The sequence below is a fragment of the Mixophyes fleayi genome, chromosome 3 (genome assembly GCF_038048845.1).
Source record: "Mixophyes fleayi isolate aMixFle1 chromosome 3, aMixFle1.hap1, whole genome shotgun sequence".
Classification (NCBI taxonomy): Eukaryota; Metazoa; Chordata; class Amphibia; order Anura; family Limnodynastidae; genus Mixophyes; species Mixophyes fleayi.
In genome coordinates, this window is record NC_134404.1 from 99,743,526 (window position 1) to 99,756,484 (window position 12,959).

The 12,959-nt window shown below is 37.8% G+C and overlaps 1 protein-coding gene across 2 annotated transcripts in view; it reads right to left on the reverse strand.

Annotated features, from left to right (window-relative positions):
* Window positions 1–12,959, reverse strand: part of IFT80 (intraflagellar transport 80) — a 73,792-nt gene that overhangs the window by 31,983 nt on the left and 28,850 nt on the right. For both annotated transcript variants that reach the window (XM_075202070.1, XM_075202071.1), the window contains exons 9-10: window positions 3,818–3,997; window positions 3,451–3,569 (exon numbers count right to left, since the gene is read on the reverse strand). In XM_075202070.1, coding sequence (XP_075058171.1) covers window positions 3,451–3,569; window positions 3,818–3,997 — 299 coding nt within the window. The remainder of the gene's footprint in view (window positions 1–3,450; window positions 3,570–3,817; window positions 3,998–12,959) is intronic.

Consider the following 12,959-nt stretch of genomic DNA (forward strand, 5'->3'; position numbering starts at 1 on the left):
AGTGTATGTGACAGATTGGAAATAGACCAATAACAAAAAATAAAAACAAGATAATAAAATGTTTTCCTCTAATAAAGAGAGCTTAGTAAAACTCAAACCATATCTGTAAACATTGACATACTTGGGTAAAAATGAAAGTATTTTGATTTGCTGCCTATGTTGATTTGTTCCTAATATAGCTTTTCCTATAAAGGTATGTAAACATATAAATAAATGCAATAATACAGAAAAGGGTTATTCACCGCACAGTATAAACTATCCCCATGTGTGTTATACCCAGAAAATAAACTATGCATGTGGAAAATATAAATAATACATTAAGGGGCATATTCAATTATGATCTGCGGCCACGATTACGCTCGGCCACACAGGTCCCGGTACCGCAACATCGTGGATTTCTGTGATATTGCACTACCGTAATGATGCTTTACATGCGCAGCCGGACGTAATCACGGCTGTGAATTGTAATTGAATATGCCCCTTAATGTCCTATCTCTCACTTTAGACTTTTAGGAACCTTATAAAATTGGTTGTCCACTTTGGAAAACCTCTTCTCTCTAGTAGCCCCCCTTACACACAAAAGTAGTGATTTGGGCATGGCAAGTTTCTAAGACCCACTTCCTGAACAGCTTCTGCTCTGGAGCTCTCAGCAGTGATGGTGGATACATTCTGAATACACGGCAATGCTGGTGACTGCATGACATTGCTGCTGTGTGGGGTTATCTACTAAGGAGAGGCATTGAACCAAGGTGGATGACTAATTACAGTATAAAAAGCATTTCCATGTTACCAATCAGCCAGCACCAGTATTCATCACACAAGAAACCCCTTATGGCGCTCAATCCTGTGTCAGGAGACCTCAAAATACAGGAACATCCCCACAGCTTTGGAAAGACCCTAACGCTCCCTCCATGCAGGAACTACAGAATTACATTTGGCATGTCGCAAGCATGGAGAATATTACATACTACCTCCATGACAAAAAACACAAAAATTTGACAAGGTATGGGCCCCTGTGGTATGTACAAGCAAGCCGTGTCTGTCTATCCACCTCAGATCCCCCTTCCGCAATTGGAACATAGTCTTTAGGCCGCCTCCGTATTCCCCGGGCTGGTTGCAGGGCACCTTGGATAAGAATCTTGTTCATGCTGATGTTTGATTCTTAATTGTACGAGATGTTTGTCCCTGAATGAGTTGCACATAGTGCTCTAAGCAATATTTTTGATACAGTTATCAATGTGTAATGCAATCTAATGTATGAAAATGTATGCAAAACCTTTATTTGGTGTTATACATGACTGCCTTAAAACTCCCCTTCACTCCCCTAAAAACTCACAAACACAATGTTTAACACGTGGGGGCAGCGTTCCCTCTTTTTCAATTGAATTGCATAAGTTTTCATGCTGCGCTAACTAAAAACAGTCGGTATTGCAGTTAAAAAAAATAAAAAAATATCTCCTGCGGGTTTTTTTTTTGTTTTTTTTTGTTTTTTTTTCTTTAACGATGCGGGGGAAAAAACAAACAAAAAAAAAACAAAAAAAACTCGTGAACGATTTAATACCCACCTTAGTGCCTTTCCTACGTCCCTCCCCCCATCCCTTTTTTCTCCCCTTCTTCCCCAAACCTTCTCTCCCTACCCACCTCCCATTGATAAAACCCATAAAAATTAAAGCAAACATCTTGTATACTTATATATTGTTATTTATTTTCCTGCGTACCATTATGTTTGTATTCTCCATGTTGTTTCCTTTTTAAAGAATTTTTAAAAAAATAAAAATGCCCACAGCTTTTGATGAAGTCATGGGATGCAATGACACATGTTAGATGAAAAGTATTGTATTTGGTGGAATTACAATTTGGTTTATTTGTAGAAGAAACCGGTCTATTGAGTGAGTAGTCTCCACATCAGAGCTGTAAGACATTTTACACTACTTTATTTCATTAAGTTTGCTCGGATCATACTCTTTCTGAAACCTCTCCCCACAATGGAAATTTGGATTATATATAGTTCATTTACACAAAAGGTACTACTGTCTGCTTAAATGCATCCTGCAAATGAGACGACTATACCCCTTACAAATTATTGGGATTGATTCTGCCATGTTGGTATATGTGAGGTTTGTGAATGAGATTGCAATATGTCTCTAAAATCGCTGGGACTGCTTCAGCTCCTCAATAGAGGCTTGAATAGCGCAAGTCCAGGTGCTAAAGTGCACTTTCTGAGCTGATCAGGAAAAGTGTAATTGTTCAAATATCATATTAAATGTTTCTAAAAATGTATTCTTCCCAAGTGTAGAGACTTATTACACTACTAAGTAAGATTGTGGGGAGATTTAATTATTAACTATAGGTGTCTATACTGATCAAATATTCTATGGTGTACGGTTGTTTTTTTAATTCTATTCAGTATTTTATTGTTTATTTGTTAACTTTTAAGATTAAATATATTTTTTATTGTAAACTACATTTTCTTGTGCCTTATATAATAACTTATTATCCTCCCCTATAAGTACAACTAGCAGCACCAGTAACTGTGTGTAGACGTATCTGATTACTTTTCCTTCTTTCACCTGTCATAATGCAGATCACAGACATACAGTAATAGCACAAATACAAGCCAAGATGCAGATGAAAGATATTCATTTCAATGTTATTATACGTCTTCAGTATGATATATAGACTCTGGCTCCACCCTGCATAGATCTAAGGCTTCTTATAGAGTATCTAGACTGCAGGATTAAAGTTCTCCACTTTACACAACAAGGAATATTTACATAGTAATAATAGCCTGATCACATCATATTGAGATGCAGTGCCTGACCCAGAAGAATCCATATAAAATGTAAACTTAAATATTACATGTCCATGGCTAGTGTGATAGGATAATGTCTAGTTATTCCATCACACTTGATTTACATACATAAGATATATCAGTTCCACAATAGCATATTGTTAAATATTGATATTTATTTTTCAACAGTAATGCTTAAATCAAAGCATTTGGCATAGTTTAGAGTGGCCATTGTTTAATGCAAGTCACACTGTAGTTACATATGGCAGTACAGGCTGAAAAAAAAACAAAAAACCCTGCAGCTGTTCCCAAATGTGTTGTTCCCAACCATTTAATTGGGGCCTAGATCATGAACTCAAAAACAATGGGTCCGGAGGCCACCCTTTCACTTTGTAAACTAGGTGACCATACTTGAAACAGAAAGCTACAAAAACAATTACTTGAAATGTTTTTGTTGGAACTAGTCCAGATGTTTTGATTCTTTAACTTCTTTTAGAGGCAGAATAGATTAGCAGTAACAGTACCACCTGCTTCCTATGACAGTGTTTCAACAAAGGATACAAGCTTGGTATAGTGTTGGCTTAAAAGACCTTTGTCCCTCACATGATTGAAAAGCAATGAATCAAAGGAAACAATTCACAGACAGGCAACCTACTTACCTAAATACATAACACTGAAGAGAGGTAGAAACAACTAGATGCCCATACTTCAAAGTTGCCTTAATTACTCGGTCGCGGAATTCCAGCAAATCTACAGCATCATTAATTACATTGCGGACCTAGAAACACAGGAAATGCGTTAGACTCCGATCTAACTCTAAAATTACTCCACCTTATGCAGTGATATAATCCAATAACGTTCAATAGGAGGCAAATACTGGATTAACCCCCTAAATACCCCAGCAAACCTGAAACGTAAAGCGCAAATCAGAGGACAATAGCAGTCTTGCATTTTACACAGCATATCACAAAACAATAGTTATAATTATAAAATAGCATATTCGTGAAGTATGAAATCAAATATAACCTGCATAGCCCGTCTTTTGATCAAAGTTACTTCAAAATTCTTCCATTCCCAATGTTGTTCAATGACATGAGCAAAGATAACATGGCCGTTTCCACAAGCCCCGGCAACCTGCGTTCCATCTACAGACCAAGCAATGCTGAAGATGCTGCCAGTATTCGGTTTTTCCAAGGCATAGGACCACTGAAAGATTAAAAGGGGATGGTCTTCAAATCTGCCTGTATAGTCCTTATGCTGCCACATTTTACACTCTTTTATTAGAAACAGATGAGAAGTGGTACATTCTGCCCTTAACAGATGAGAAGTGGTACATTCTGCCCTTAACAGATGAGAAGTGGTACATTCTGCCCTTAACCAAGCACACCTGAAAACAGCTGGATATCAGACAACAGAAGCACTAGTGGCAGAGGTCATGGCCGCTTGAATGGATATGAATAGATGACGACACTGCAAGCGGTTGAGTTCTGCTAGAGACATTAGCAATATACGCAGGGCTATTAAGATTGATCAGAAGAAAGACGAGTCAAGCTTACCAAATAGAGCTCAGATGCAAAGCTAATTAAAACACTCATTAATCAAAAACTGAAAAGGAACTTTATTCAATAACTACAATGACAAAAAAAGCCATCTGTTTAAGACAAAATCTGTCCAAACATAAAATGCAGGATATATCATTTTGTGCTTTAGGGAAGAATATTTAATGCATTTACCATATTTAGCACTATAATTTCTTTTACAGTATGTATGAACCCACAAAATATCAAGCTCCTGGGAAGCTTGTCAACGGTTGACATATAAATATAATGAGGGTAGACAAGTGAACCTAAAGGACTCCCTTGAAATACTGCTAGTCAATTTATTTTATTGAGACACAGTACTAAGAAGAATCACTTAATGTTCTGTACAAAAAGATCACAGCAGAAAAATATCTTTATTGCCCAAGTGCACTAGCAACATCTCCATATAAACAGGAACTTTACCAAATCATAATAATGTTCTATAAATGCACGATTATTTACGGTATTCGGAGCTTACAGGTGGTTGTGACAACAGGACCAAGATGAACTTGTTCTACAGTAAAAACATCTCAGAAAATAACAAATAAGCTTTTGAAATGGACCTTTTATCTCGCTGTAATGAACAAGTGTAGGAAAGTTTGGTTTAGAGATTTCGGCTTCTTATTCAGTGTGTTGAAAGTAGTATGGTAGGGAGACCTTCCCTATACTTGCCAACTCTCCCGGAATGTCCGGGAGACTCCCGAAATTCGGGTCGGTCTCACAAACTCCCGGGAGGGCTGGCAAGTCTCCCGCATCCGGGAATCACCTTCCCGAAATGACGCAATTTGCAGTGAATCGCATCATTTTGACAAAACGGCATTTCCGTCACGGGGCGGGGCCAAAATGATGCGTTTGCCATGCCCCGCCCCCTCCCACCACGACCATCTCCTGGAAAACACTTGCCAAAGGTTGATAAGTATGACCTTCCTCAGTATATAAATTTGTTCACTATTGTAGAAGTGGTGTTCTCATAGCGGGACAAACTTCTAACAATACATATGCACATAAGTTAGTTCTTCCACAGAACACAGTGAATTATTATTATATTTATTTATTACTCAGATTATTATTAATGATCTGAATAAGTAGAATAATAAGCATAATAAAAATAATAAGCGTAATAATACCTGATGGTCCATGTGTAAGACAAGCAGTTTGCTACTCCTTTCCCAGACATCTGTGTAATATCTTGCTACATAGTAAGTTTAGTACGTGATCAGTCTCCAGAGGCAATATAGGGAAGCAGAAATTAGGAAACGGTTTCACATATAATATCCTACTACAAGTGTACTGTTGTATTACACTTGCTCTTTGAAAGTGGTACTGCTTGCTTTACCCTCCCATGTGCCTAGTAGAGGATTTGCTATCAAATATGCAAGGAATTAAAGGAGCTTAGCACTTGGTACATAATAAATTCTGTGGGATAACAGAACAGTAATAACTACTGAATGATTCTTATTATATATCCCCATGTGTTTTTAAATTATTAGAAATATGACTCGCTTGGAAGGAATATTTGGCAGAACAGAAGGAACCTTTCAGTCCAAATTTGAATGCCTACTATTTTATCACAACAGCGAGATGTTTATCAAATATGAGACTTATCATACACTCAAATAATATCAAATTATTTTGCATCCATTTTTCCATGAAATGTTGAAAATAATGCCTATGTAATAAGTTCTAACATTACAATTGTCTACATTATAAAAAAAAGTGTGTACAACATGGAAAACAAATACAGTGAAATATGTCAAGCAACCGGACACAGACAAGATAATATATACTGTGATATAAAATAGAATACACAATGACATAAAAACAATAAAAAAAAATGCTGTTTTTTCTTTACAAATGGGCATTGTTATTTCGCCTGCTTAGCCTACAATCTGTTTTACTAAGCAAATGAATAATTCATTGCAAGTATTTAGAATTGCTGAGAATAATTCCTTAAGCTACATTCTTGAGTCATGGCTTTCTCAGATTTTTTTTTTTTTAATGTATTTTTGACATAAATAATAATACATTTTATTTATGAACTTCTGCACAATACAGACAATAAAGCACATCTGAAAGTAATTAGAATAGGCAGTGCAGATGAAGTGTGGTTTGAAGGACTGAATAAGCCTAACAAGCTTTCCTAACTGATGCAAACCTCAGATGGACAAGGAAAGCTTTAGACTACCCAAAAAATATATATATTTAACAGAAACAGGTAAATTATTTCGACAAGCCATGGTCACATGGAATGTGAACAGGTATTTTATCATGTTGTAGTCCTCTAAAGCAAATGAGGCTTAACTTATATTTTATGAAACAAATGATTTATGTGCATTTTAGTGTGTTGGACGTACAGACTAGGCTCACATTATGCCTAAAGACCTACAATTCATAAGTAAGACAAGCTGAATAAAAGGCAGAATGACATACATCAAAATTGGGTGGTTTAGTCCTGGACATAGATAAAATAATGTATGTAAAACACACACACACACACACACACACACACACACACACTTCATCTGGTAGATTAGGATGCTGTATACAGGCCCGGCGTGTATAGAACGGTTAAATCAGGCCTGTCCAACCTGCGGCCCTCCAGGTGTTGTGAAACTACAAGCCCCAGCATGCTTTGCCGGTAGACAACCAGTTGATAGCTGGAAGAGCATGCTGGGACTTGTAGTTTCACAACACCTGGAGGGCTGCAGGTGGGACAGGCCTGAGTTAAATAGAGTTGCTTAATAAACATGACTAAGGCTCAGTAATACATGAAAAATACAACTCACAAGACAAGAGTGCTGGTAAAGAAAAGTGTCACAAGAGTGGCTACGTGCAGTACATGTAAAATGACATGGTTATACTGGATAGAAGACAACTCCATACAGGGGAATCGCTCAGTAGCCGTTACTTAAAGACATAAACATATCTTACATTTTACAAAACTGCAGCAATTCACATTGGCTTTTATTAATATCTTTCTTAACACAGCAAAAAGTCATATTTACAGCGCTTCTCCCCCTTTACTTGTTTTAAACTTGTGTTATAAATAGACATACTAATAGACATTAGTAAAACAGTCATAGTTTTGATATAATTAGACATCAGATAAAAGTAGCCCTCCTAGGACTGCTGGGAGTGGAGGTGACCTGTTGCCTCGTGTAGATGTTGACTAAGATGTTTTACATTCACCTGAGCCATAGAGTTTCCAATTTCCAAAAGGACTTGAATAGGTACAGGAATTTACTTATTGCCAAGGGTGTTAGAAGTATTTGAGTAGATATGTAAATCATACTGAGGCTGGATTCTATTGTAAGGACAAGAGGAATGCTGCCAACAAAATCTTCCAGGCAATAAAAAATAAAAAAAAATCTGATGAAGAAACCATTCCAGAAATGAACAAAAAATATTCATGACCAGAGAACTTGGAGGTACATGAAATATAACGGATGATTTTGGTGTATTTTTTGTTATTATAGGACAATTAAATCCCAAACATGATATTTTCAGATATAAATCATAAAGGTAAAATACACTAACTGAGAAATTAGTAATTTGAGCTACTGTGATGTTACGGTCCCGGCCACTGTGTGTGAAATCAACCAATTATTCCACACAGTGTATGTTTGCAAAACAAGTCTGCCAGGGTGCTAGTGACTCAGTGTCTGTTCTGCTAGAGAAGCACCTCTTCTGATAAGGCATTCTGCTGCAGTGGCATGAAGGAGATCATGGTGAACATATTTACTGTAACAAAGAGTCTAGTTATTTCATATATATCATTTAGCTTACTAATACAGTTGTTGATATATTCTAAAGTCAAATGGCAGCTTTACTGATCCTCTGTGGTTATGTGTGATAGAGTAAGAAGAAATAACATCAATGTATGACCACTGTAATGGCAATGTATTGCCTTCATACAAGCTGTTTGCATTAACTTGCAAATAGGTGTATCCAAAGAGATGCAGATATGAAGGGTAATGTATAAAATTAGTGTCTAGGGATGTGGGACAGACACGAAAATATGACAGCATCCAATAATCAGGAAAATAATACTAATAAGAGTATGTTTACAGACATGTGCAGCCACTTTAGTTTAAAATGACCAAAATGGGAACGTGAATGGCTGCGTACATGGGATGTTTAAGGTGTGCGGCACAGTACACTAACATACTGTGACACACTGGTCTCTAAAGCAATGTACTGCACATATCCAAGAAACCTGACATACTGTATATATACAGTGGTGTCCCAATACTAAGACATGTAACGGATAGGTTGAAGGTTCTAATGTAAAAACCAGGAGCAATTTGTCCCAACATTTGTGGATTGACAGACACAATTCCGCATCCCCTGCTCTTGTTTTTATCAATACCTACAAATCAGACATCTACAAATACTGTTCTCCGCTCCACCCTGACATTCATCAATCATCTTCACCGGTTTCTTTTTGCACACAAAAGTTTCCTGTCTAGGGGTCTCATTTCCACTTTCTATCACCAACAGCCCCCCCACAAACTCAAATGGAAGGGATATGGGAGAGATGCTCCTCTCTGAGGGCTGGGAGGCCATCAGACTTCACCCTTCTAAAACCTCCACTAGGATTAGTGAGAATGCCTCTAAGATGTACTACTGGTGGTACTTCCGCTCCCCCCTTTACAGGATTAAAATATCAGACAGTGACTTCTCTCCTCCCCCTTTCCCTCCCTACACGGTTTCCTCTAACATACCTCCTTCTTTTGTTTTGTTGGTTGCTTTTTACTACTCAGTTTTTACTGTATATTGCTATACTGAAGTTGTATATCGTCACTTGTAGCTTAGAGGTACACAATGCGTTTTTATTTTCTTTACCTTTGTCCCCCCATATGTCCCTTCCCTTTTTTCTATAACTGTCCCATTTGCTTTTAGCTTACCGGTATCTTGAATGTTTGTTTTTTCGGGGGGCAAAACAAAAATAAACAGGACCTAGTGAGATCGATCACTTAACAGTATCTTACCCACATACTTACTAGTTTGTGGGGTTTTTTGTTTCAGCCACGGACTTTGTTTTTTTTGTGTGTGTGTGCCCGCTGCGAAAGGGAGTATGTATGTAATTGAATTAAGTTGTTTAATGAGAGACATGTGCAGGGGAAGGGTTAATGACATGAACAGTTTTTTTTTAATGAATCCTGAGGGAGCAATTTGCTGAATCAGCTACATTACATCAGGTACATTGAAAAAGTCTGTGTTGACCAGAAAGCCTGGTCTGGTTCTCTTCATGTAGTAATCACTGTGGTGGCATGTGACTCATTCGCACTCACCCCGATCCCCTTTCCACAACTAGAAGTCCTACACTGCCTGCTCACTGCCACTGTTAACATTTGTGTCAGGAAAAGCAGAAAAAAAAATAAGGAAAGGCATAAAAGGAGTAAGACTTGAGGGCTACCTTTGTAAATGTGTGTTGCTGGCTGTTTAGCAGGAGAGTGCAGCTGGCTTTAGTTAAATAACTTGCTGCCTGGAATGGTTTGGCCCATCAGCCTTGCTGTAGTATATATCACCTAAAGTTAAGGCTGCCTTCCTAGTGTCAACACAATATTTTCACACATGGTTTTCTAAGATCTTACAGATATTGTCTGTCACTGCTTCAAACATCTTAATAAGCAAGTAGACATAAAACAGTGAAAAAGCAAGCAAGTCAAAAGGTGAACTGTAATTTTTTATATTTAATGACAAACAAAGTAGGATTCTAGCTGTCTATTAAATGAACTATACTAAATCAAAACTTTACACATTTTTGCAACCGTCATTTAAACCTACATGTTAATAGCACCATTTTATGGGATTATCATATTAATAAGAATTTGGCAAAAGTGGCAAAGTTATTTCAGCACTAAATAGAGTTTTTGTTTTAGAGTAGGCGACATTTTTACTTGACAACTGTACACTTGTTTCATTGCTACACAACTGGCAGAAACAACAACATGGTGCCTGACACAACCCCTCAGAGGACTGGTAACAGGGGAGGTGGAGCCTGTGTAATTCTCAGGTCACCACTGCCCTGCGTCATTTGGTTCAGGGAAAGGGAGGAAGGAGGATAAACGTCAGAACAGTCCCTGGCTGAGCGCAGTTTTTAGGAAGAATTAGTCAGGCAGATGTAAGTGCACACTCATGGAAAGAAGTACCTGTATGTAGGCAGCATTTAAAGGTTCATCTCCCAGACTGGTGTATTCAGGCTGTACAGCATGGCTGAACTGTGTTTGGACACATATTGTGCATACTGGAATAAGTGTTTTGTTCCATTATTAAAATCAGGATTACACATGTATCATATTGCTCTACAAATATATAAATAAGGGTGAAATCACACACGATTATAAAATTATAGCGTTTTATAGTTAAAGAAATATAGGGCCTGATTCATTAAGTAAAGCAAAAAAAAAACAAAAAAACTTTGCACCTTGGCAAAACCATGTTGCATTGGAGGGAGAGGTAAACAGGGGCGCACGCAGGATTTTTAAAAACAGAGAGCTGCTGCGCATGTGGCCGCGCATTCACAGCAGCTCCATTTTGCTGTATTGTACTATAATACAGCACCGCCGCGGACACTTCTTTGACAGTGCCGCTATGTAGGGACACTGTTCTTCGCGGAGGGGAGGGGTTTCTGGAGAACCATAGACCCCCCCTGCGAGCACCCCTGGTAAATTTAAAGTGTGAGGACAGATTTATAGTTGGGATAGGGCATGTCCTAGATCACCTTTAAATTTCAGTGTAAAAATAAAGCGATCAAGTATCTGTGTGCTACATGAAAAGGCAGCCAGTATTTAACTTATGTGCAAAACAATAAACTAATATGCACCCCTTGCATTGTAACATGGTTTTGTCTAGGAGAAAACGTACTCCTTTTTTGCTTTCCTTTCCTTTATGAATCAGGCCCATAGTGTCTCTGTCCCCTTCCCTCGTTATAATGAATGTAGATTCTAGTTTCCTGCTACACAAGGGTTTATAAGCCGTAGATAGTCTTTACGTGGATCTTTATGCATCCATGTATAGAACGCATCATTTATACCCTCTATTTGCCCTTTGCCTGATAATTGCAGGCAGTGTAATGCACTTGTTTGACAGGAACTCCGTGCTTATACCACCAGCTATGTGCAAACAAATACATTATGTAAGCACTCTTTTTCTAGGACTAAAATATGTGGGTGCACAATGCGCCCATGTGCCACTGATCTCAAGCAAAATACTATAAACTGAAAGGGAAAATATAACAGAAAAGAATGGTCCTGCAGCATTCAGTTCAAAGTCCCTAATTTATAAGTGTGCCTGCCACTTTAAATACTCACCCCCATCCTCATCATAAGCAAAAGAAGATAGTGACAGCACCACTAAATTGCATGTTCCAATTCATAATTTTGCCAGCCCCTGTTTTACAGGTGATGAATATGTAAAAGAAAAAAAAGTGGTGCCCAAAGGTGTAGTACTTTATGTGCAAAAACTGTGTGCTGTAACTAGGGTACGCACCAAAGATATAATAGACAAGGGCTTATTTAATTTCTCTTTCTAAAGGTCAAAATTCCTCCAGTGTAATTGTCCAGCCTTTTGTCTGCTTCTGGTTTCACTGAGTCATATAAAGTTTAGAAGAGAAACGTAAACAGTCTAATAATTAGGTGTAAATATTTTAATGGGGAAAAAAATAATGGGCATAAAAAAAAGCTTATCTGGAAATTATGATCAAGTTCATGATTAAATTCTCTATTTGCCAAAGTGCACTAGAAACATTTCAGTCCTCACAAAAAATTTAGGTAGGGGAACTAATGCTATTATTGATTTTGAAAACAAATATCACCTATATAGGAATATGATTTTAATTGTATTCTTTAAATGTTTCTATGACATATATGGTTAGAAGTAACTTGATTTGTCATGTGAAAAAGAAAGTTTTTACAAATCAGGGCAGCACAGTGGCCTAGTGGTTAGCATTTGTGCTTCGCAGCACTGGGGTCATGAGTTTGATTCCCGACCATGGCCTTATCTGTGTGGAGTTTGTATGTTCTCCCTGTGTTTCCTCCGGGTGCTCCGGTTTCCTCCCACACTCCAAAAACATACTTGTAAGTTAACAATAATATGCCAAGACATTCAGCGCTATCAGGTTCTCACGAAACACAGAACACAAAACACAAAAATAAGTGCAGGTGCACTCCACCCTAATCACAATGTAAACTTGTTCAATCCTTCATTTGCAAATATTGTAAAACAGTTCATATATTCATCCCTATCTTGCAGAGACGTTAATGATGATCTTTTCACGTCATAAGTGGTTTATTTCAAAAGAATAAGCACCTCCCCATCACCTTCGTGGTAACAATATAAGATGGACTCCTACCAGATTGTAGAATATTGTAGGCTTGTAAGTATTTAGAGGACTTCTCCCAATCTAGAGTTCCTGTATAACAAATATCTCGCTGTTCATCTCCTCTCCAACATGGATGACATCAGTTCCAATTTACAAAAGAAAGATAAACAGAATCTGTTTATGATCTTGGAGACAGAGACCTCTATACTGCGGGATTATCCTGTAGAAGCGACAGACCGTGTACAGAGGACGCAGACAATGA